The sequence below is a fragment of the Doryrhamphus excisus genome, chromosome 23, assembly GCF_030265055.1.
Source record: "Doryrhamphus excisus isolate RoL2022-K1 chromosome 23, RoL_Dexc_1.0, whole genome shotgun sequence".
NCBI lineage: Eukaryota > Metazoa > Chordata > Actinopteri > Syngnathiformes > Syngnathidae > Doryrhamphus > Doryrhamphus excisus.
In genome coordinates, this window is record NC_080488.1 from 6,640,901 (window position 1) to 6,667,500 (window position 26,600).

The following is a 26,600-nucleotide window of genomic DNA, read 5'->3' on the forward strand; positions in this document are numbered from 1 at the left end:
AGATAAAGGTCTATATTTTGAAATATATATTAGTCATTGCATTGTTGAGGTGCTAAGAATAGCATTTCCCTCCTCCCTTTCAAACTGCCTAGATGTATGTATGTACTATGTATGTAATGTGTGTCTGTATACCAATTGTGGATTATTTGCAGAGGTGGGTTTTTTTAGTACTACCAAAAGCGTCCAGAGGAGGCAGCATGAGCTAAATCGACACTTTTTTTTACAACGTTGATGCAACGAAGAAGAATTTCAGCAGGATGTAGAGCAGCTGTTATTCACTATCATTGTTGTGGACTTTTCGTCTGGACCAAATATGGAGAGTCCGGAGTTAACATTTACTTTAGCCTACACCGTTTTCTCCCTCTGTTTCGTATTAACGCCCAACGAGTTCCGTTCGGCAGGTTTGACTATCCAGAACCTTTTTTCTTCCTGGCTGGGAAGCGAGGACTTGGGCTTCATCCAGTATCACGTCAGGAGGAGCAGCATCACCCTGCTGGTCCACTCAGCACTGCCACTCGGTACTGTTTGCCAATACATAGCATGTTCAACACACGTGTTAAATATGTCAATATATTCTGTTGCAACACATTTCACAGGACTTTAATTCAACTAGAGCTGCAGCTAGCGATTATTGAAGTAACTGATTAATCTGTTTATTTCTATTTTTTATCAATTGATTAGTCGGATTTATAAACAAAACAAAATGCCGCCTTTTTCGGAAGTAAGACTTCAACTGACAGTCACCTGGTTGCCGCTTCAATATCCTTTAAAAATACAGTGGTAATACAATCAAAATGTTTGTCAGATAGCTTCAGTAAAACAAGCTCTCTTCCCTCCCCCAAGCCCAGCTCCTCTGTTTATGTGGTTAGCAATGGCTCTTATGGGAAAGTCACTTTTGTTTACAATTCCCAAAAAACGCCACCAAAAGCAGCATTACCCCAGAGGCTGCTTCACAACAAGGTTTTAAACTTTTAATTAGCCTCTAACCGTTAAACTTAGATGAAATATTGCCACCTGCTTTGAAATAGGAAACATGATACTTACTTTTACTTACAGTTTTATTGAAATTTTCAACCTTTTTCTCACCTTCAAAGCTGCACACTTAGCACCATATAAGACCAACAACAAAAAAGCACCATGTAATAACAATTTTAAAATAAATATGAGGGAGATCCATTTGATTAATTCTTATCAGATGAGTAAATATGACAAATAAATATTACAAAATATTACAAATATTACATTTTGTTAGTGATATCAAGTAAGTTCATGAAACACTGCTACATTTTGTACAACATTATCAATATGAATGTACATCCCGACATATGTGCTGGCTTCCTCCAAAAATGGGGAAAATCCCAAGGGACACGCAGGTGGTTTGCATGGAGTTTGGACCAGCAGACAGCACACAAAGCCCATAGGAAAAAACGAGATGCAGATTAGGAGGAAAAGAAGGAGGAAACTAACCTTGATTGTTTACAAGTATCATGTATACAGGAATAACCCTGTTTGCTCAAGCATGTAAATGTTCCGAATGTTTCAGAAACCGGAATATTATAAGGAATATAGAAATTAGAAGAAATTCGAAAATTTCACTCTGAAATCGCATAGAACATAAGAGTGAAAGTTTTTCTCTGGTTTAAAATGGCCTACGTACATAAGCACATACCTCTGTTGGGTCAATACATGAAACATTGTCATTGTGTGTCATGACTTACTATCTCTATCCATCTCTGCAGGTTACTACATGGGCATGTGTATCGCTGCTCCAGAGAAACACCCGACGTATGTACACCAGGTTAGATTCTTATGAAAGTTTGTTCAAGGTGGTGGGGGTGTGTGGCATTGTTTTTAGACAAAGGCTGACACAGTATCACACCCTGTGATGGCATGAAACATTGGAAGAGCACATGCCTTCTCTGGACCAAGGGAGGAAGCTATTTCATGGGCTGCAATGTAGCGGTAGTTCTTGCCTGTCCCAAAGGCAAGTTTCTGGACTACCATCACTGCTAGGACCACGACGTCACTGTCTACTGTTCGAACCTGTATCTGGTGGTGACCATGTTGTGCAGCGTGTGCTACATGTAGCATCATGCAGTGTCTGCCTCTTCTTGGTTGCATGGTGCAAGTGAGTTGACGTCCTCTTGCTGTGGAACACAGATCACCTGCTCCCCATCAGTGACCACCAGTTCCTTGCCTTCTTCTTGAAAGGACTCTGCAAGCATGGTGGAGAGGTAGCTGAAGAGCTCCACTTTGTTGCTATCAACTCACAGGAAACTTTGCCAATTTCCTGGTATGACTGCAGAGTCGACAACACACCGACACTCCCTTTCCACGCTGTTCTCTGGATGATGCCTTTAGGGAATCTGCTCTGTAGCTGTCCCACACAAGGCCAAGACGTGATACATGTTGGAAATGTTGTACAACGTATAGGATGAACACTTGCTGTGCATATTCCTCGAACGTGTTGGCAGTACCCGGCTTCAACATCTGTACGATTACTGCTCCATCGAGGACAACAGCAGTGGCAGTAGGAGCTTCAGACTGAGGCTCAGCATGGCCTTCAAGGCACAACAGCAAGTCACTCTTGCTCCCAGGTACAGTCTCCCTCCGTCAGATAAAGCTGGAGGGCATTGCTGATTTTCATGCCGGAAGAACTCTTCTAGATTACCATCACGGGTCTGGCAGCCGATATATAATCGTGCAAAGAGCGCAACATCATTCTTCAGAGATTTGTCCTGTTCTTTTCCTTTGGGTATATTGGGTCCTCTCTTGGTCGCAAACAGTGGTAGCTTGTTCCGTTTGATTGCCACCTCAATGGACTTGGTTCTGTCCACGATGCATTCCTTTGAGAATGCTTCAAACTGGTCTTGGCCAATCTGCTTGGCGTTACGGACTGTTTCTATGACTGCAGGGTCTGCGATCTCCATTGTGTCGAGCACCAGCAAGTCCTGACTGTCCTCCTTGAAACGGTTGCCCAGCTCTTCAATGATAGCCACGAGTGAGCGCACATCTCTGGCAAAAGTGTTCTGCACACTTGGTGTCTCTTCGTGGTGACGTGTCTCCTCTTGGTCGTGTGGATGCAGATTCATTCATTCATTCATTTTCTACCGCTTATCCTCACAAGGGGGTGCTGGAGCCTATCCCAGCTGTCTTCGGGCCAGAGGCGGGGTACACCCTGGACTGGTGGCCAGCCAATCACAGGGCACATATAGACAAACAACCATTCACACTCACATTCATACCTATGGACAATTTGGAGTCGCCAATTCACCTAGCATGTTTTTGGAATGTGGGAGGAAACCGGAGTACCCGGAGAAAACCCACGCATGCACGGGGAGAACATGCAAACTCCATACAGAGATGGCCGAGGGTGGAATTGAACCCTGGTCTTGGATGCAGATTGAAGTCGTCAAATTCCACAATCACTCTAGCAACCTCCGGTCCGGCAACCATCCAGCGCCTCAGTGCAGTTGGATTGTCTGTGAGGCCGATGGCTCCTCCATCACCCATGACATACGCGTTGTTCTGCTCATGTGCTTGGTCAAGAGGGATTGCTGAGAAGATCCTCTTGGTCTTCTGGACTGTGAAGTGTCCCTTGCTAAACTCTGCTAAACTCACCTTTAGCATCCACAAAAAGACAAATTATGGTACATATTCAATGATGCTAATGGTAAATAGCGGCCATTTTGAAAAATGGCCACCAAATGTGCTACGGGGATAATCTCGAATGCCTCCATATCCAAAATTGTTCAGAATGTATTAATCCACATGTGTGCCAATTTTGGTGCTTTTAGAACAATTTGAACAATTGGTTTCATATTTTTTACTATGCCGCTGGGTTCCGCATGTCTCCTTTTGGACATGCGGAACTGTGAACTGATTATGTGATGCACTCAATTGTAATCTGATGCATGTTCAAATGAAATAAAACCATAACCATTTATAAGTCAGAAAAGTGGAAAAAGCATAATAGGTCCCCTCAGATTAATCGACAAAGAATATAATCCTGATTGTATTTTTCTACACATTTATTGTTTTACTGAAGCTATATGACAAACATTTAGATTGTAATTTGAATGGATTCATCGGGTTTACTTGATTTCTTATTTGGTTTGAGTGTGTTTCAGTTAGACTTGGACCTTCTGGGAGGGATTAATGATGCTAACCAATTGTAAAAATAAAATGGTTCTGTGGGCTTTGAGGTCAAGTCTTGCAAAAGTTGGCAACAACTTTTAACAATTAGCAACAACTTCACTGTCATTTCTATGGGTGTTGTAATAAATGCTTGTTTGTGTTTTTTGAGGTGAGTGACGGCTGGAGAGTGTTTCTAAGTCTCTCAGTGTGCCTGCTGCTGGGAAGCTGGATGCTCATTATCTACTGGTCCCGCCATCACTGGTCCAACCATCCGATGAGTAGAGCTCTTCAGGCCCATGTCCGGCCTCCTCACACTCACTGGGGCTCGGTGGCCAGCAGCATCAACACAGAATTCAGACACATTGATAAGTTTGTTACAGGGGCACCTGGAGCCCGAGTTATTGTCACAGACAGCTGGGTGTTAAAGGTGCGTTTGTGCAGTTACATGTTGTGTTAACATTCAGCCCTTGAAGGTAAAAGACATTAATATCATTTTGAGCAGGTGACCACCTATCACGTATACATGGCTGCACAGCGCGACTGTCATGTCAGTGTGACCCACTCCACCCACCACCAGCTGAGCCCCGAGTCCAACTCTCCCTTACAGCTGCTCACCTTGAGAGTGCACAGCATCAATCCTGCAGTTCAACCCTTCAATATCAGGTAAACATTCAAAGCATCCACTGTCCATTTCTATTTCTTTCTTGTTGTTTTTGTCAGGTTGAACTCTACAGAGTATGCAGAGCTCAGGGAGAAGCTGCATGCTCCCATCAGGAACTCAGCCAATGTAGTCATTCATCAGACCATTAGTGAACTTTTCCTTGAAACATTCCGAGCTCAGGTGGAGCTCAATCAACTCTACCTGCTGCCCAGTGGACAAGTAGGTGTTACAGTACAATGAAAGATAAAGAAGTGAGTATTTCCAATGTTTTCTGTATTCACACAGGAGGTGGAGCTCTGTATTGGCTGCATGCAGGTTCCTGCAAACACCAAGCTAGTCAGACTCTGCTGCCGAGACGGTAAAGGTTTCTTGACAATTCTAAAGCATTTTTCAATTCTAAAGCTTTGCACATATATTTGTTCACATACTGAGAGTTCTTTGTGATTAAGTGCCATGTTGAACTTCGCAAATACGCAAGCACACACACACACACACACAGGGAATTGCCATCCCAGTCCCCAGACCTAAATATTATTGAAAATCTGTGGTGTGATGTAAACGGGCTGTCCATGCTTGGAAACCATCAAACCTGACTCAACTGGAGATGTTTTGTAAAGAAGAATGGTCAAAAATACCTTCAACCAGAATCGAGACCTTCATTGGAAGCTATAAGAAGCATTTATTTCTGCAAAAGGAGGATCTACTAGTGATGTCATTTTTTTGTTGGGATGCCCAAATTTATGCACCTCTTGTTTAAATAATTATTGCACACTTTCTGTAAATCTGATAAATTTCATTTAACTTCTCATCTATCACTGTGTTCGTCTGCTATATCATATAACTGAAATAGCTGATACCAACAACTATTGATTTATAAAGGAAAATCTTGAAAATTGTCAGGGGTGCCCATACTTTTTCATACTATGTATACACACACAAGAAACACACATGTATTCTTACATAAAACATGGCGGAGTGGGCGTGGAGGCAAGCTGTGGGTGGAATAAATTAAAACAGACCATTTTGGTAATGCAAGGAAATCCAGCTAGAACAGGTTCAGATTCTGGAAGATCTACAAAGCTTTTTGTGCTTTTATAGTGTGTCAATACAAAGGGGGAACAAAGCAACAAAGTTCTCAAATTAAAGCGAGGGGTGGAGAGCAGGGCAGCGGAACATGAACGGAGTGAGAGGGGGAATGTGGGGGAAGATCAGGTCAAGCAAGTTATGGAAGTAATAAGGAAGACTTTATATTCAATGTATTGTTCGGCTAGAAGCCAATAAAGGTTAATGAGAACGGGTGTAATGTGGTCAGAATATCTACATTTGGTAATAATTTCGGCAGCGAAGTTTTGAATCAGCTGAAGTTGATGGATGAATTTCTGTGGAAGACCAGTCAGAACCAGCTGAGTGTTGCGAGAGAGAGAGAGAGAGAGAGAGAGAGAGAGAGAGAGAGAGAGAGAGAGCGGGTCGGAGTCGGGAGATGTTGTGGAGATGGAAGAAAGCTGTGCGTGAGATAGTATTGGGATTTGAAGGAGAGTGTGTCAAGGATGACTGCAAGGCTCTTAACTTGAGAAACAGTAACTAGAAACTAGAAACCATTAATTTGAATAGTAAGGGGATGGGCCATGGAGAGTGATGACTTAGAGCCTACAAGAAGACTTCACTTTTATTTCTGTTTAATTTGAGCAGATGATGGACATCCAGTTAGTTCGAGAGTCAGCAAAGGCAGTAGGGGGTGCTGTTGAGCAGGGCTTAGTTGAGCTATAGATTTGTGTCATCAGCATAGCAATAAAGGGAATGCCAAAGTAATGACAAATGTTACCAAGGGGAAGAAGACAAATGATAAAAAAGTAGGGGACCTTGTAGGGGACACAGTGAATGAATGGCAAATTAGTAAACGTTATATAGTGCAGCTGGTAGAGTGCTTGGATCCTCACCCAGAGATGGTTGGTTCAATTTCTGATTTGAGCTCAAACTACTAATTTACACTTACTTTCATTTGAAGTTTTATCATTTCCACAGCATTTCAGTCAAGCTTCAGCTTCTAAACAGCTCCTGTAAAATTTTGATTTTCGTATTTTTTGTGCTTCGCCTTTTCAGAATTGGAGTTAAATTATATTCTTAGTTGCTGGCCAATAAAAAAAAACAGCCATGGGCAGCAAATAGTCCCCAGGCTGCACTTTGCACATACATTTGTTCACATACTGAGAGTTCTTTGTGATTAAGTGCCATGTTGAACTTCCAGTATGAGTATGAGCGCGACCATAATTTAACACACCTGCTCCCCATTCAAATCCATCATCTTGTAACACTAATGAGTCACATGACCCTCGTGAAAGAAAAATGGTGAGTATGGGCCAATTAGTAGAGTTAGTACAGTGAGTTAGTAAGGGTGTAAGTGACTTTTGTTGCCAGTGATTTAGACATGAATGAGTGGACTTTGGTGAGAATGAGTGGCCAGTACGCTATTATCCAAGCTCTACACTTACATTAGAATGTAAAGTGTTGTTTTGTTAGTGTTGTCCCATGAAAAGAAACCATATAAAGGTGAGGGAAATGAGATACAGTATATAATTGTGTAAATCATTGTGTTCATGTCCTGTGTAGGAGCTGACACAGAGTCGGAGTGCGAGCAGTGTTTCTGCAGACCCATGTGGTGTTTGTCCTGTTTGGGTCGGTGGTTTGCCAGCCGCCAAGACCAGCAAAGACCTGAGACCTGGTTGTCCAGCATAGTCCCCTGCCCTACATGTCGAGCCAAATTCTGTATACTGGATGTGTGTGTGGTCCACTGATATACACACACTCACACACACAAACACACATACCGTATTTCCTGCACGATAAGGCGCACCGGATTATAAATTACAGTCACAATTACAAGGTTTATTTCTGTGCTTAACACATACATTAAAGGCATGCAAAAAACATGCGTTCTACAAAAAAAAAAAAAAACAGAACAGAACTTGAAAGAGTTTAACTTTATCCTACTATTTGACAATAAGCTCGTCTGATTTTTTCTCATCTTCTGTATCTGAATTGAACAGCTGGGCAATGTCGCCATCAAAAACACGCCGGGTTCCCTCTCATCATTGTTGGAGTCAGTCTCGTTGTCAATGATGCTCTGACAACAGTTAAAGTAGATTCGTTAGCCCAAGCATCTGCTGTCCACACATGGTGGCTTACAGTGCTGCCTCCGTGTTCGCCGTCCTTCGTCTTTCATCCTTCTGCTTGCAATATCACTTTTACACCACAACGCCCTATTACACCAATGGAAAATATATATATATATATATATATATATATATATATATATATATATATATATATATATATATTTGGTCCCGTCTAGTCAGATAGTAGTATTGATCTAAATGCCCTACATGCTAAAAAGATTTTCTCGGCCAAAAGTGTAAGCTACACCTTCCCTGTTATATGGAGTATTATTTGGCTTTATTTCATGTTTTGTTGTTCTGCATATTTGGAGCGGCCGGACCGGAGCAGGATTGAAAAGAAGAAAAAAGAAAACGGGAGAGGGCGGGGACAAGAGGGGGACATAAAGAGACAACAGCAACAATTGCAATGACAAACAGAACACCAGAACAAGACTACATCACCAAATGTCTGTGATGTAGAGTTCTTTTCCTAATCCACCTGGAATGATGGCAAGCTCCAAATTAATTTGTTTCACTCAGTTTTTCACAGTAGCGGAGAGAAATTTTTTAGCAGACCTAGAGGCATGGTGGATGTTAAACGTTTGTACTGTACGTATTATGTCATGTTCTCTGATTCGTGTATCACTGCCAGCATACGTACTGTACGTTTTACGTAATGTTCTCTGTGTGGTTTATCGGTGCCGGCGTATGTATTACTTCCCTGTGTCAACAGGTACCTACGTAAGTCAATCAAGTGGAGTGCTTACCAAAGAAGTATAACAAGCAGTTTTACTGAGTGCACACATAAGGCGCACCAGATTATTAGGCGCATCGTTTAGGCTTTCAAGTGCGGCGTATATTGTGGAAAATACGGTAGATTACTTGTCTTCCATGATTTCTTCAGAGAGTTTAATTTTAACAACAAAATACTTGATGTATGTATGAACAATCACAAGGTCCTTGTCCTGGTGTATAGAAAGGGTGAATATGTGTCATTGCACTGACTGTGAAATGATTTACATGATGCATGTGTGTCTGAACAATTAATAAGTTGTCAATTTCACCAAAGATATTGCAAATATCATTGAATACATTCATTGAATCAATCTCTAAAACTTACACTCTCGTGTTGTATTTCTCATTTGCTCTTCAGTTGTATCAAGTGTTGGTGGTGTTCCAGCAGTGTATTGCTTCAGCCCTGAATTCCATTCATTTGAGTTAACATCTTTTTCCACATCAAAATCACTTGGTTGAATTTTTGAAGTGATGGGTTTGCTTCTTTAAAAATTCCCTAACTTGTTTCAAGCTGCAATTCACCTGCTTAGATATTCACCTTAGATATTAATGCCCAATTTTGTTGACTGTTGGTTGATCTGCTCAATCATCTCAATCATCAACCATTTTATGCATACAGTTGTGTGAAAAAGTGTTTTCCCCCTTCTGATTTCTTATTTTTTGCACGTTTGTCACACGTTTTAGATCAAACAAATTTAAATATTAGTCGGTGAAAACACGACTCAACACAAAATACATTTTTTTAGTGAACCTTTTATGATTAACGGATAATACAAATCCAAACCCATGTTCATGCCCCCAGAAATTAAATAATTGAGATTTATCTGCCTGGAAAAGGTTCTAAAGCCATTTCTAAAGCTTTGGGACTCCAGTGAACCACATTGAGAGCCACTATCCATAAAGGGGGCGAAAACATGGAACAGTGGTGAACCTAACTCGGAGTGGCCGGCCAACCAAAATAACCTCAAGAGCACAGCGACAACTCAAAGAGGTCACAAAAGACTCCACAATATCCAAAGAATTGCACTCACTTGCTTCAGTTAAAGTGACTCCACCTATAGAGATTATAATTGAAGCTGCTTGTCATAGAGTGCTAGCGGCAAGTTAGCCTGATGAGCGAGCACATGTAAATGAAGGCACAGAAGTGGTCAAGTTTCTAAAGCCGAATTTGCATCAGATGGTTGCAATTGCATCACATTGCGCTGGTGTGGCAGCTCTCATATGCATTCAAATCGCTTCTATTTTCATCATCAGGCAATTCACACCAGCCGACACGCATGTCTCATGTGCGACTGATGCATGTTGTGTTTTTACGCAACGCAAAAGATAGACTATGCATTTATGACACATTTACACGTAAATTCAGTAGATTACTAGTAGAAACACCAGAAAAATGCACACCTCAAACACATCCTGTTTAACTTTCCCCAACTGGGAAAACTGGAGGTTGCAGCAGAGCCTTCGTCCCGACAGTCAACGTTTGGTTAGCAAAGTAAATATAAACAAACAGCGCAAAATGGTGTGCACTCACAGTGTTGCTCACAGCATTGCAAAACAAATGCATCCTTCAATGCGTTTGAAAAGCCAACATTTTGGAAAATGTTAAATGTTTGACAACAGTACAAATTCCCTGGGAGAATGTACAGGTACTGCTCAATGAATTAGAACATGGCCAAAAACTTGATTTTTATCAGTAATTACATTCAAAAAAGTACAACTACTAAATTAAATACATTTATTACACACAAATTGTTATCTTTCAAGTGTTTATTTATTTTAAGTTATGATTATTACTAGAAATATAAATAAAAGAATACAAATCCCAAATTCAGTAGCTCAGAAAATGAGAATATGAAGCGGGAGTTACCGCCACAAGCATGGGCTCTGCAATTTTGGGAAATTTGTTGGCTATGGCCAGCAAGTAGAAGATGTAGGGTAGTCAAGTGTGTTGTGCTTATACTTACACACTCCAGCAAGTGGTCCGTGATACCCACTTGCTTCCCGCTTGCCCTCCGTTGTTACATTTTTTGGTGGCTTGGGGGTCCTGGAGGAGGAGCCACTGCTGGCCAATGTGCTCAATATACTTGTATATAATTGTGTGTGTGTGAGTGTATATATGTACGTATGTACGTACATATGTGTGTATGTATGCACGTACGTACGTATATGGTGTGAATGGTTGTTTGTGTATATGTGCCCTGTGATTGGCTGGCGACCAGTCCAGGGTGTACCCCGCCTCTCACCCAAAGACAGCTGGGATAGGCTCCAGCACCCCCACAACCCTCGTGAGGATAAGCGGTAGAAAATGAATGAATGAAAGCGCTCCAAATGAACTGACTATGCCAATCAAGCTAAAAGTCTAAAAATCTGTCTACTACTCTTTTGAATAGTAGTAGAACATTTGAATCCTATTTTAAACTGTTGTTATGAGGAATGAGGGATTGTGCTCACAGACATCACATAGTTTACACATCACAAGACATCACAAGGTAAATGTCATTTATTCACTGTCATTTCAGCATACTTAAAATGTAGTAAACTGTACACCTTTAGGCGCCAGATTATGTTTAAAAGAAAATTTCAGTTTTGATATTAGACAGACACACAGAATATTTATTTATTTGTCCACCAGGAGGAGCTGGACAAAGCTGTGGCTGCTTTGGCTCAGACCACAGACACTTTATCAACACTTTCACCACCGAGATAAGTGTTTTCAACATCAAATGTCCAGCCTAATAGTGCAAGAATCGTATACGACAGGCAGGCTAGCCTTCATCTGAGAAAAATCTGCAACTTGAATCCCGTAAACTTTGAAAGCCTTTGTGTTATGCCGGTTAGAAATAACAGATCACAGTACACGGAATCTCCCTCCAGCAAAAGCCACCAATGGAGACATTGAAGGCAATGCGAGAGGAAGCAGAAGCGCGGTTATAACGGTGGACTTCCAGCTAAGCTAAAAGCTAGCCCGTTCCGACCGGTGCTTCTTGCTCGCCAACGTACGCTCCTTGGAAAGGAGTCAGGTATGACTGTGAGTATCAGGTGTGAGTCAGGTAATCCTGACTCACACCTGACTCACACCTGACTCACACACGAAACGGAGACAAGAAACTGCTGCATCCTCATCCTCACGGAGACGAGCTCACAATATTCAGGTCCGACAGGAGCCATGTGCTCACAGGTAAAATCCAGCGAGCGTTGTTTCCATCTACACTAATAACAGCTGGTGTAACAACGCTACCCTGGTCTCCAGTCACTGCTGTGTGGACATTGAGTTTATGATTGTGAGATGCAGACCTTTCTACCTACCCCGAGAATTCACCGGTGTCACCATTGTTGCTGTCTACATTCTACCTGACGCTAACTGTAAGCAAGCCCTGAGTGTACTCGACCTCCCCATCAGCGACATGCAATCCACACACCGGGACAGCGTGTTTATTGTTGCTGGAGACTTTAATCAGGCCAACATGAAGACGGTGCTTCCAAATTTTTACCAGCATGTGGATTTTGCTACTAGAGGGGGGAATCACCCGTTCTTGGTTTACACAAACACCAAGAAAGCGTTCAGAGCAGCCACCCGCCCCCACCTTGGCTCCTCAGACCATCTCTCTGTTATGCTAATTCCTGCCCCTGCTCACCAGGGGCCTCTGCCAGCTGTGCAGAAGGTGAGGGTGTGGCCAGACATGCAGACATAGCTCCCTCCCTTGAGTGCACCGAATGGGGCATGCTCAGAGAGGCTGCAACAGACAACCAACACACCAAAGTGGGACAGTCCGCTGCATCTGTAACAGGCTACATACAGTGGTGCATGGAGGAGTTACAGTCACCGAGACAATCATCACACGGGCCAACCAGAAACCTTGGATGACTAAGGAGGTGCATGAAAGACTGAGGGAACGCAATGTTGCTTTTAAATCTGGTGATGTGATTGGCACTCAGATCAGCAAGGGCAAATCTGAACCGTGCCATCAGAGTAGCAAAGCGTGCCCACAGTCAGAAGATTTAAAGTTTCTTCCAGGACCCCTGCAACACCAGACAGGGCAGGCCCTGACGACAAAGCCACAGCTACATCATGCCAGAATGACATCGGCTTCCTCAGTGAGCTAAATAACTTATTTGGAAGATCTGAAGCTCTGAATAACAACCCTGTGAGGAATGCGACCCCCCACCCCAATGAACAGGCAGTCAAGTTGGATACCGCTGCAGTGCGGAGAGTCCTGAGGAAGGTCAGCATGCAGAAAGCTGCAGGCCCGACGCCATTCCAGGACGGGTAATCAAGGAATGTTTTGACCAGCTGGCCCACGTGCTCACGGACATCTTCAACACCTCACTGGCCAAGGCTGTCGTCCCCCCGTGTTTCAAGTCTGCTACAATAATTCCAGTGCCCAAGAAACCATCCATTACATGTCTAAACGACTTTCAGTCTGTTGCATTATGAAATGCTTTGAGAGTTTCTGTGGTTAAGGACCACATACTTCGACTTGACCTGTTCCAATTTGCATACCAGCCAAACCTCCCCAAACATCTCCACTGCTCTCCACCCTCAAGTGCTCCCTCCTGGAGCACCTGGAGAAGAGAAACACCCATGTACAGATGCTGTTCCTGGACTTCAGCTCAGCGTTCAATATGGTCCATCCCCCAGGACCTGGTAAGCAAGTTGGATCCGCTGGGCCTCAAGACCTCCCTGTGCAGTTGCTTGACTTCCTCACCGATACAACCCAGTATGTCAGAGTGGGCAACAACACATCCAGTGTCATCTCCCTGAACACCGGCTTACTCCAGGGCTTACTTTCTGAGCCCCCTGTTGTTTACCCTAATGACCCATGACTGTCGTCCCAGGTACAGCAGCAACCACATCCTGAAGTACGCGGACGACACAACAGTTGTGGGCCTCATTCAGGACAACAACAAACTGGCTGACAGGGAGGAAGTGAAACACTTGTGGATTGTGCAAGGTGAATAACCCGGTCCTGAATGTTGGCAAAACAAAGGGCATCATCGTCGACTTCAGGAGATCCAGACCCAGGCATACTCCACTCATCAACGACACAGCCGTAGAAGTTGTGAGTGCAACCAAGTACTTGGATGCGGGTGCACAGACAACCTCGGCTGGTCACTCCATGCCTCCTCTCTGGCAAAGAAGGTACAGCAGCGACTGCGGATGAGGAGAGGCTCCCTCTCCCCTCCTATCTTTACCACTTTCTACAGAGGGACCATCGAGAGCCTGCTGACCAGCTGCATCTCCGTCTGCTGCAAGGCCTTGTACTGGATGCTACTGCAGAGAGTGGTGAGGACAGCGGAGAAGATCTTTCGCCTGGCATCGGGCAGCATCCGCAGCAGAACAACCAGGTTTTGAGACAGCTACTTCCCCCTGGCCATCAGACTGCTGGATGCCAAATAAGCTCCTCTACCCGCCCTCACGCGATACTTCAATAATTTTAAAATATTTAAATTATTTGTGCAATTTACAGTTTACACTGTATATTATGTTGTTTATATTCGATGTCATCTATTTATTCTCTTTATTATTATCATTTATCTTCTTTAGTCTCTGGTGTAATAGCGGAGCCAGGCAACAACATTTCATTGGCAATTTTACTGCTGTGTTTTTGTGCAATGACAAGTCTAAACAAGACAAGTCTATCTATTCTATCTGTCTGTCCATCCGTTTCGTCCTCCTCTCTCTCCAGTTTGAACAGTTTGATATATTGACATATGTCAATATAAAATATGAAAATTCTTTATTCTTTATTGGTGGCTAGTGCCTCTCAAAGTCTACACAGTGTAATAGGGCTGCAGTGAATATTACATAATATTTTTTTCCCTGCTTTGAGGAATGGCTTACGTCACCCAGGCAGAGGACAAAGAAGGAAGCCCACCCCACCCCACTGACATCATTTAGTTGTAGAATGAACGGCAAAAGAAACAATAAATATTTGTTTTATTTAGTTTATTTATTCATTTAATATTTAGTGTTTTCACATACTGTATTGAAAAATACTGACATTGTTGTATATATTTTGAAAGTTCACATTTATTTTTGAATTTGTATCAGCAAGCCAACAAGTATGCTAGTGTGACAAAATTCAAATATTACAAGTGTATAAACTGTATTGTAAATGTATTGTAAATGTATTGTATATGTAAACATTGGGCTACCTTGTTTAAAGAGAAAATGTCCAGTATTCCAATATGTTTGAAGTCATTTTCCACAGAAAAAAACTTATCATAACACGCATAACACATGCTAGCTACACACACAAGTTATATCAACTGCTAAATATTAGACATCTGAAAAAACTGGATTCATTGTGGTTATAACTTCATCTATTGCATTTGGACGATACAAATTATTTTTCTTTTGACTGAAAACTTCAAACACTACAACAGCAATGTGATGCTTCCAATGGAGGAGCAAAACTTCTGGTCCTTTCCAAACGTCATTCATCCTCTGGCATCCTTCCAACCTGTTCAAAGAAAAGCAAAGTAATAGGAATACATTCATGTTTTCATTGTACAAATTGTTTGTGTTATGCACCAAACAGCAGTTCAGAATACACACACTTTTTGGAGTCCCCTGACTCCAAAAAGTCCCCTGGTGGGAGAAGGACTCCCACCTCTGCAAGAGCTTCAACCATGTTCTGAGGGAGATGGCAGACATTGAGTCCGAATGGGCCATGTGCCTCAATTGTTGAGGCGGGTGATGAACACAACAATATAGAAGGCCTAAAAGCATTCCAAGTTCTTTGATGTAAGGACTTTAGTGATTTTGGTTATTATCAAGAAAGCCACGTAAATGGCTCTTAAATTACACTCTTAAAAGCTATGTGTGCTGTCATATTTGTAGAGACAATTTTACCTTTAGCTGTAGCAGGCATTAAAATGAACAAACAAACTCAAAATCACCAGCTTAATCTTCATAAGTGCAATGCCATCTTTCGTTTTATCTTCTGTAAACTCTGCAAATACACTTAAAGTAACTAGTGTATTGTGATCTCAGATGTTGGTCTGCTGCCACAGAAAGTTCAAGTGTAACAGTACTAACTGCCTTACCCTGCTATCGCTGCTATGTGCTGCATGTTCTATATCGCTTCCAATCACCCAATTTTTATGCTGATATGGGAGTGCGCGCAAGCCTCACATCTAAGAGACCAGAGTTCAATTCCACCCTCGCCCATCTCTGTGTGGAGTTTGCATGTTATCCCCTTGCATGCATGGATTTTCTCCGGGTTCTCCGGTTTCCTCCCACATTCCAAAAAGACATGCTAGGTTAATTGGCGACTCCAAATTGTCCATAGGACAATGTGGGTGGGAATGGTTGTCTATATGTGCTCTGTGATTGGCTGGTCACCAGTCCAGGGTGTCCCTGCCTCTCGCCGGAAGACAGCTGGGCTAGCCCACATCGCGGGGGTGCTGGATCCTTGTGAGGATAAGCGGTAGAAAATGAATGAATGAAATATTTTGGATCATATCGTTCTAAACAAACCAATAATCCTGCTGAATTATATCAGCAATCACAAAACATGATACAAATCAAATGGTTATTAAAATGAATCTTTACACCCCAAATGTGAAGTGAAAAGTATGCTTTACCACTGATGAGCAGCTTGGGATTTTTGTGTGCGTCGGATGCTTGATGCTGATGAGTGTTTTTTTTTTTTTTTTTCAATGCCCGGTGTAGCTACAATTTAATTGCATTTTCTTTTTTGTCTTTGTTTCATGCTGGCTGACACTCCCTACCCCATTTTGTGCTGTCCCTCCAGCAGCTGCTGCTGTCTGACAAACTGATGATGTATTTTCCCCTTCTTGTTTCAAAGTATGCTGAAGCAGATGGCTTGGAGAGGCAGAGTGGGGGAATGTGTCGGAGAGGCTCCTGGGGACTGTGCCAAGTGTGTGCACTTTATGTGTGGGAGGGGGGGGGGGGATCAGTTCGCGTGCCTTTTCACTGCCCTCTGCCCTTCATGGCGCCAGCTCCACTTCCCCTCCACTCTAAACATCTGGTGTCTGGGACTTTGAGAACACACACATGCATATACATACACACACACACACACACACACACACACACACACACACACACACACACTGGCATGCACGAACAAAGAGGGAGAGTCTGCTATAAGAGAAAAAGTCCTCAGAGTTTCCATCTAAAGGAGTTTCATTCTGTAAGTGAGTGCAAGAGTTTAATTTTGTACTGTGATTACTATTGGAAAAAAATGGAAGTAAAATCCAGCTTTAGTTCAAAAATATGTACTTCAAACAATGTTTTTGAAAATGTGCTTATCGCTCCCTTGCTCACAGGGCATTAACGGTAGGTTCAGTGGGTTCGGTAGGTCTGCATAAAAATGAAAATGGATATTGTGCCTGGAGATGATTGATTGTAAAGGTAGCATGTACAGTGAAAATAAGGTATAGATAAAAGGCTGGAACCTTGGGGTACGCCAGAGAGGGGGGCGGTTTTGGAAAAAAATACTGAAAACTACTAAAAAACTCCTGTTCGTGAGATATGATATAAACCATTTGACCCACGTAGACCAACACAGTGTTCAAGACGGGATATGAGGACTGAGTTGGTGCATATTATCAACATCTAAAATTTTAAATAAATAATACTCTGGGGTGATGGCTATTTTGGAGATGATGTTTGATAAGTATTTGATTTTTGCTTCCTTCACAGTTTTGTGGTAAGTGGCAAGACTGTCCCTTAACATGCCCAGTGATATAAGAATCCTTCTTCCGATTGCGCTCAGCCTGCCAACATTGTCGTCTCAAGGCACTAGTGGTTTCATTCAACCATGGTTCAGGTGTGAATCTGGTGGTTTTGTCCTTAAATGGTGCCACAGAGTCCACAATCTGGGAACATGTGGAGCGGAAAGAGGAGACAAATGTGTCCGCTTAGGTCAAAAGTGTGTGGGCTTAGGTGTGTGCCTCAGAAGGCTGCAGCAAAGTCATTGGCTGTTGTGGAGGTGATAACCCGGCAGTGGGAGGAGGTAACAGGTTTGGCTGCAGATGAAGGGGCAAGGGCCCTAAAATCCGAATTCCAAAAGAGAATTAAACCACATGGATGTTAAAGCCATCACATATCAATATATGATCAAACTTTAACATGATTTCTGGCAAAAACTCAGAGAAGTGGGTGTTAAACCACAGCACATAAAATGGGACTGGACAGTGTGAATACAAAACACTGACGCTCAAAGCTGGTATAGGCTTTGGTGGAAAGTCGGCGACACTTTAAAGCCTGCTCTTAGACAGTAGCAATACCGCTGCCCCTCAGGGCAGATCGTGCTGTGTTGAGGAAAAAATCGGTTGTTGTCACCTGGGCAAAGTCATGTTTCAGGAAAAGCAAATCCAATTTGTTCAAGTGGATAAAATCATTAAGGATAAATGTCTTATTATTCAGTGATCTGGTGTTAAAGAGAGTCACATGAAGCGGGCTCCAGTCATCCTGCAGAGGAGCAGAGCGAACCACCGGGCGCAGACAGCATTGAGCGTGTTGTCTGGAGATCGCCACTAAGAGTGGCAGAGTGGAAGTATGAAGCTTAGCCACCAGTAGCTGTTAACCAGCGGTTGCAGCAGATCAATATTGTTGCTCCGAGGAGGGGATGTTAGAGCCAGTCATTATTGACTTTTGAAAAATGGTGATAGAGCGAGGGAGCGATAATTGAACCATGATTGACAAAAGATGAAGCAAATTTTTGACACAATCACAAAAATAAAAATAAAAATAAAACAGTCACATGTTAATCTGAAGTTCCATGCTCATTGAACAGCTCAGATGTGCTCATTGTTATTGTCCTTATGTGTGAATGGCTGTTGACTATCAGGCACAGCAAACCAAAGTATTCTGAAATGGACTATTTTAGTACCAAAATATTTCAACAATAAGAGCTCCCATTATTGGAAGACTGAAGTGGTGTTTCTAGTCTTATTATCAGACAAAAACACACTAAGAGGTTGTGGCTCCAGGAGGAGGTACATGATGGAGGAAGAATGAGTCAGCAGGATGGTTGGAATGCTGCAACCTGGGCAGTAAGTGAAGAGGCACTAGAGCAAAGTTCACATGGACCAAAGTTTTGAAAGAAAGGCCCCAGTGTTTTAAAGGGGACCTATTATGCTTTTTCCACTTTTCTGACCTGTAAATGTAGTTAGAATGTTGTATTCTTGTGCGAAACGATGCCAAACTATCCGCAAATAATGAGGTTTACGTATTTGGAAGTGAGTCCTAAAAGACGTTTGGGATGGTTCAAAACACTCGGTTTTTATTGTTAGAATAAAATGTAAATACAAATACTATAGTGTTAGTTATCACCCTTATATCCGTTTGCTCAGACAATAGAAAGAGAGTTTTGAGTGTTTTGAAGCAGGAACATTCTGTGACCCTGACCAGCTACTCCCAGCACCACTAATCTTGGAGGTGCCTGGGAGCGTCCGCAGTGACCTTGAAGATGTTCCTGTTCATCATGCAAAAATGTGCCAAGATAAGACCACATGCGCAAAAAGTAATTACTCTCACATACACACACACACACACACACACACACACACACATAGACGAACAAGTACAGCTTGTGCAACTGCTTGCTTCCCCCCTCCCCTTGCACGACCATGTATTAGGGACCTCCTAAAGAAAATAAAAAGAGGAGCATGAACTGCATATTCAGAGTGGAGTGGCATGTCACTGGGTATGTTTCATTCTCCTTGCTACGAGAAAACTTTGAATTTTGTTGTCTGTCTCTTCTGTAATTAAGTGTTTTTAAGTGAGTTTGAGTTTGAACGTGACAGTGGTAAAACCTTTCCTTTGTGACATCACAGAGGGGCAAATTTCCTTATATATAAACTCTCTTGCTGTTCATCAACTCCTATAAAGTCGGCAGCACAAACCAGAAGTCTTTATATGCACTTGGCAGTGGGCGAAATGCAGTTTCTTATCAGTTCTTATACCGTTTTTTAACTCCTGAACCGTTAGCAGCACAAACCGGATTTAATATCCACATCCTATATCCATATTGTTCCAAACTAATCAGACCCAAGGGATCACTGTTACCCATGTAACATTCCACAAACAAAGAATCCCACACATTGGTGACTCCGTCTTATGGCATTATTCATGTGCTGCATGAGTCTGTGTTGTGTTGTCTTTATTACAACACCTTCCTGTTTGTTACTCTCAACTGGAATCCAGAAACGAAAGTCATTGTCCCCCCCAGCTCTGTTGACCATCATCAGCAATAACTAACGAACAAAGTTAAACCACAAGTCTCTGCTTTTCTTTTGATCACGGATGCAATATAATTCTCTGGTTAGCATATAATAATGGTGCTTATAATATAATGGTGCTTGGGTCAAACTGTGTATTTTATTGTATTTTTTTTAATCACACAACGTCCTTGTTTGCGTCCTATTAGCTTGCTAATACAGCAGTGATATCATAGCTCACAGTATGATTTTACGTCTGGCTGCCCTGTTCCCACAAGAAGGTTTTTCTCTTAAATGAGAAATAGCATCACTTTTAATCTGCGAGAACTCATGTCACAGCACGACCTGTAAATGTCATATGAAAATATGACATCAACTGGAGGTGGAAGGGTCTGTGTTTAACATTTTGTTATTTTGCAATGCAACACTTTCAAAACACTCGAGAAAAGCACCCTTACCTTCCTCTTCTTGCTTCTCCCCTCAGCTTGCAGGGTACGAGTGCATTGTTCCACACACTGAGAGAAGCTTTGATTACTGTGGTCCGAACTGTAGTCCAACTCTGCCAACTGAGCCAAGGACAGGATGTAGTTGCAAGCTATCCGCAAGATGGCTAACTTCGATAGCTTCTGCCCATATGAATAGCAAGGTACCTAGAAGAATGAAGAATGACATGATCATGCTGTATTTCTTTGCAAAACGCTGAACAAGTTACGCTAAAAAACATCACATCACACACGGGGAAAAGATACACCTCCACACAGAGATGTCAAACAGAGATTCATTGAGGCAAATGTTTAATAATAATCATTTCTGAATGTTCCTAAATAGGCTTTTTTACTCACATTTAGAACATTTAGAAATTAAAACCAGTATCATAAATAAACAAATCTTATTTTGAGCTGACACAAATAAACAACAACATGTTTGTGTCAGTGTGAGAGGTCTCACACACTCACATTTTGTATTTGCTGGACGTTTGTGGATGAGTTTAATAGCTAATATGCTAATAATAAAGAAAATACAAAAATATGCTTGCTGACTGCATTGTTTTAAATAATGGCCCATAGTTCTGAAATTTATATCCTTTTACAAAAAATTTGATGTAATTATCATTGTTGTTATACATAACATTTATTTGTTGTATATTTGTAATATGAGGTTTCCAGCTCATATTTCCATCTATTGTGATCCCCAGAAATGTATTTTCCTTCACCCTTTCAATGTCTACACCGTGTATTTGTATTTGATGGTGCGTGCATGATTTTAGTTTTACTTAGGTTCAAGGACAATTTATTATCATCAAACCATCTTTTTAGTGTGACCATTTCTTCTCTGACCTTTCTAATGATTTCGTCTGTACTCCCTCCAGAACAAAAAGCAGTGGTATCATCCGCAAATAATACCAGCTTTAAGTCTTTCGTGACTTTGGAGATATCATTGATATGTACAAGTTGAACAGTTTTGGTCCCAGTATTGACCCCTGGGGAACACGTAATATATATACATGTAATATATGAACTTGCAGATGTGTATTCTCCTAGCTTTACGTATTGCTTTCTGTCAGCTCAGTAGCTTTTGACCCAATTCAGAACGAATCTTCTTATTCCGTACCTTTCTAATTTAGTTGTTAGGATATCATGATTGATTGTATCAAAGGCTTTTGTCAGATCCATGAATACTCCGGCTGCACACTTCCTTATAATCTAAGCGTTAGTGATTTCCTCCGTAATTTTGATCAGTGGCATGGAGGTAGAAATGTTAGCTCTGTATCCATACTGACTTTCTGATAGTAATTCGTTCGCATTAATAAATTTATCCAGTCTATTGTTGAATAGCTTCTCAATAATCCCTTCTTCTAGTTTGGAACCAATATTGACAAAGTAGTTATTGAACTTTTCAACTGTCTCATCCATATCATCATTATAGGTGTTTACCACCATGAAATAATTACCATGAAATAAAAAAGTCTGTCTTCTTATTACTTTTCCTGATAATACTATTTAGAATGCCCCAGGTTGCTCGAATATTGTTTTTGTGCTTGTCTAGTAGTTTGCTGTAATATTCCTTCTTACACACTCTTGGGATTGTAGTCAACTTATTTTTATAAGTCTTATATGTTCTTTCTGATTCTTTAGTCTGTTGAACAATGAAATTCCTGTGTAGTGTGTTCTTCTTCTTGCAAGCAATAGTAAGTCCTTTTGTCATCCATGGCTGGTTGTTTTTCTTCTGCTTCTTTGACTTTATTCTCCAGGGACAGTTCTTATCGTACAGCTTCATATAAGTATGTAGAAAGTGTGCGTATGATTCATCTACGTCTTTGGCACTGTACACACACTCCCATTTTTGTTCTTCTTGAAAGCGTTGACTCTGTCCTCTGAACGTAGTCTTTGGACAGTCTTTGTAGCCTCCATTGGTCTGTTGTTGTAATGATGGTTATAAATTGTGAACAGTGGAAGATGATCACTGATGTCTTTGATTTGCAGGTCACTAGTGGTTTTGTTATCAAAGTCATTGGTGAATATATTGTCAATTAGAGTGGCACAATGGTCTGTTATCCTACTTGATCTGGTGATTTTGGGAAACAAACCTAAGCTGTACATTGTATCTATAAAATCGTCAATTACCTTGTTCTTGTGTGGATTCAGCAAATCGATATTGAAGTCTCCACATATGAAAATTATTTTTTGATTGTTATCTGAAAAGGTTGTTTTGATCCAATCTTCAAACATTTCTATCCTTGAGTGTGGCGTTCTGTATAAACAACTTATGTACACCTTTTTGCTTTGTTCTTTACAGATTTCAATTGTTATGTTATTGTTATGTTATTGTTATGTTATTGTTATGTTATTGTTATGTTATTGTTATGTTATTGTTATGTTATTGTTATGTTATTGTTATGTTATTGTTATGTTATTGTTATGTTATTGTTATGTTATTCAGAACGAATAACATGTTATTGTCATGTTATTGTCATGTTATTGTCATGTTATTGTTATGTTATTGTTATGTTATTGTTATGTTATTGTTATGTTATTGTTATGTTATTGTTATGTTATTGTTATGTTATTGTTATGTTATTGTTATGTTATTGTTATGTTATTCTAGAATATTGTCAATAGCAACTGACATATTCTTTACCAATTTGTAATGTAATTGTTTGTCCATGTACAGGGTGACTCCTCCACCCCTTGTGTTGTTCCTGTTGATGCAGGTCATCTCATAACCTTCCAACTCCAAGTCCGTGCCTTTATCCTCGTTCAGTCAGGTTTCCGAGATTGCAATTACTTTGAAAGGGTCCTTGAATACGTTCAAATATTGTTTGATGTTATCATAGTTTGCGTACATGCTTCTGCAGTTTATATGTCTGATTGACAACTTGTCGCCAATATTTAAATTGTTGTCGTATTGCTCTTCTGTATAATAACAACAGTCAATTCTCATGTTCCAATTCCAACTGTTTGTGATTTGTAGAGCCAAATGTGTCCAATTGCAGATCTTCATGTGTCATAATGGTGATGTTTAAACCGTTTTCCATTTTCAACTTAAAATTGTTCCAGAGCCGCAATATTTTTGACAACGAGCACACTGGCTTCCAGTCCTGGAAATTTTGCAGTTGGCACTCCAAATAGCTTGAATCTCTCCTTGCTTTCTCAGGTCATGTGCTTTCTTCGCAATTTCAGCATTACGTTTGGTCAGGTGGTCATTCATGTAGACATTTGTACCTTTCAGCTTCTTTCCTTGTTTTAGTATAGCGGTCTTGGATTTCCTGTTAGTGAACTTGACGATGACGACGGGTGTGGTTCTGTTCCTGCCATACAGTGGGATGCAAGTGTCGATGGATTCGATGTCAACATCTACCTCTTTAGATGTTAAGAAATCCACTACTTGTTGCTCCGTTGAGGCGACGTCCATTTCGTCTGCTTCCTCGCTGTTCCCTGACTGGCCTGGCATAAGACCTGGGTTTGATCTTCAGCCCTGTCACTATTATGTTGTTCAATCTATCATCTTTTACATTTGGGTTTGAACGTGCTCATCCATCTTCTGTTCCGATTTTTCCAACTTCAGAGTCACCTTTTGCAGTTCATCACCGTTTTTTCTTAATTTCTTATCCATGTGATCCATCCTCCGGGTTAAGTAATCCACCTTATTTAGCAGCTTCGATAGGATCTCTCATATGCTACTCTCCATTAGCGGCTGCGGCATCAGGGGGAGATCGCTTCCGGTGGGAATCGGTGGCGGATCTTTGAAGACTTTCTCCGTGTCTATAATTGTGTCCGGAGTGCTTCGGCCCGAGCTACATGAGCTCCCAGGTACACTTCGATTCAAGGTGCTTGGCCTGAGAGGTTCACTATTTTGTCCACGGGGTGAACCCTTCCCCTTGGATCTCCGCATAGTTGCGGTTGCTAAGCGACGCCTTGTCAACACCGACCGTTGTTAGCCTGTTAGCTTGCTTTTACGACTGTCTTCGAAATTTAATGTTCGTTGTTATAGCGAATATAGTCTCTCACCACTCGATGTTACAGCCCAGAATGTCCCCACGATGGTTCCGAGATGTTATGGAAGTTATAGAGGCTAAAAGCTGCCACCAGCTAGCTTGCCACGTTAGGACGTAGCCACCAGCCACCAGCTTGCAAGCTAGCCTTGTAATGGCTGTCGACTCCTAACAGCTTGTAGATGTGGGGAGTTCAGACCTCCCTTGTCCAGAATTAAGACAGAGTTCTCAGCAGAGTAATTTGAGGTGCTGACATGAGTAATGGTCAGGAATGTTCCCAACAAAAACTTTAAAAAACGTAAAAACTCTGGCAGCGAAGCCAGAGCTCATGCCGCCCATGTACGTCCTTGTCAACAGGAAGTGACGCTCAAACAATAAATCCTCAAGGTGTAATTACAACCCTCCAACAAGTACAAATATGCATACTACCTCAAGTTTTGAAATAAAATATGAAAGGGATGCATTGACTTTTCTCGCCACTAGGGTTGGGCAATATTTTGTATGTTTATCATTACTTCCAATGATAAGAAAATGATATACTGGTATAAATGATATAAACGTAAACAAGCCAAGGTACGCCACGGCGGACTTTGATACATAAGATGAATGAAATGCTGAGCAGAAGTAGTTTGTAGAGTATTTTGTAAGTATTTACTCGGTGGGCCGTTCAGTAAACCGCCTCCTACTGAACTAAACAGGTTGAAATGGTGATAAGCACCGGCGGTACCTCTGAGACTGAATGGAAGCTAGTGGGGTTAGCTTCATTTAGCATGCTTGTGTGGTTGCATGCGTGACTCACTTGAATGTAAGATGCGTTTCACAATGTGGGAGAGAATTCTCGTGCAGAATTCTCGTCCCCAACTCATCGTACACACATTCTCAACACACGGAGGACAATCGCCATTTGCCGTCTAACTGTGTAAATAAGAGACTCATAAAAAATATCTACATACGTTGTTGGAATTGCATGGGGGACTACATCTTCCTTAAACACAAGCATTACAGTTTGTTAAAGATTGAGTTGCAATGTGTGCAGAGGCTGACATAGGAAGGTTAGCTAGTTTGTTACCAATAAATACATGTGCTTTACAATTTGAGACAAGTGTATTTCATCATATGGGTTCAGGTCCTTAGCTTTTTATATAGGACTCTGCTAAATTTAAAGATCCCAAAAATGATATATGCTAGGTCCATATTGCCCAACACTACTACCTACTGACAGGAGGTTTGAGTATTTTGTGTGCTCTCAGTCTGACCTGTTTCCTCAGGGCCTCAAATGCAGCACTGATGGTGTGGACGCGTGTTCTCTCACGGGCGTTAGCTAAGAGCCTCCTGGTCTGCTGGATGGCTTTGACCTCTGGAAGACGACTCGCTCCATCCATTGAGATTCCAACTTGCTTTGTTGAAGTGTCCTACCAGAAGGTCACATCAAAATGGAAAGATGAGCTGGAAAGATCTTAGCTGTCTGTGTTTCTGTGTGCATGCGATCGCTGATTATTCATAAACTGAAAAAGAGCTGATTCACGCTAACAATTTAGCAAGACTGCCAAAATGGTTACCTTAGGTGAGCGGACATGATGCTCTGCGATGTGTTCATGGGAGGTACACGAGAGAGGCAAAGTTGTCGTTTGGCCCGGCAGTGATGTCACTGAGTCCACAGAGGTGGGCTGCTTGGGTGAAAGGCTGTGACTGGGCAAGCTAGAGCGGGGGCCCAGTTTGAGTCTGTTGGACAGGGGCTGAGAGATTGCTGTAGGCCAGTGGACAATCTCTGGGTGAGAGAATGGAGACGTGGCTAACTGAGACAGTTTGGAAGTTACAGCACTCCCGATCCTCATGTCTATGGCACGGCTCTGTGGTGGCACAGCCTCGTGGGATACCAGAAGGTGTCTGTGGAGTGGAGCCAAACTGCTGACATTACAAGCGTCCTTCAGCATGTCCCCTTCCGGTGGATCCACCGTGTAGGTTTTCATCCCTTCAGTTTCAGAGCAACTGAAAAGCTTCTTAGGTTCACGAGACTTTCTCTTGAACTTCTTGTGAGAACTTTGCATGGAGATAAGCACAGCGTCTTTGCTGGATTGAATCCAGTTATTAGTAAGTGGATGAGGGTCCTTCATTTTTCAAGCAATGACCATAATGACTTAGAGACTTGGGTGAAATCAAGTCAATA

The 26,600-nt window shown here is 41.8% G+C and overlaps 2 protein-coding genes across 3 annotated transcripts in view; one reads left to right on the top strand and one right to left on the bottom strand.

Annotated features, from left to right (window-relative positions):
• The first annotated feature begins 218 nt into the window (after window positions 1–218).
• tmem129 (transmembrane protein 129, E3 ubiquitin protein ligase) lies at window positions 219–8,074 on the top strand. Its single transcript, XM_058063641.1, has 7 exons — window positions 219–518; window positions 1,740–1,798; window positions 4,307–4,564; window positions 4,640–4,800; window positions 4,858–5,017; window positions 5,084–5,156; window positions 7,406–8,074. The coding sequence occupies exons 1-7, from the start codon at window positions 314–316 to the stop codon at window positions 7,588–7,590; spliced, it is 1,101 nt and encodes a 366-aa protein (XP_057919624.1). The 5' UTR covers window positions 219–313; the 3' UTR covers window positions 7,591–8,074.
• Window positions 8,075–14,679: 6,605 nt separating this feature from the next.
• Window positions 14,680–26,600, bottom strand: part of LOC131110604 (E3 ubiquitin-protein ligase RNF103-like) — an 82,325-nt gene continuing 70,404 nt past the window's right edge. The window contains exons 8-10 of one of the 2 annotated variants that reach the window (XM_058063853.1): window positions 25,690–25,845; window positions 20,400–20,591; window positions 14,680–15,209 (exon numbers count right to left, since the gene is read on the bottom strand). In XM_058063853.1, coding sequence (XP_057919836.1) covers window positions 15,183–15,209; window positions 20,400–20,591; window positions 25,690–25,845 — 375 coding nt within the window. In that variant the 3' untranslated portion in view covers window positions 14,680–15,182. The other variant, XM_058063852.1, reaches the window with a different exon arrangement.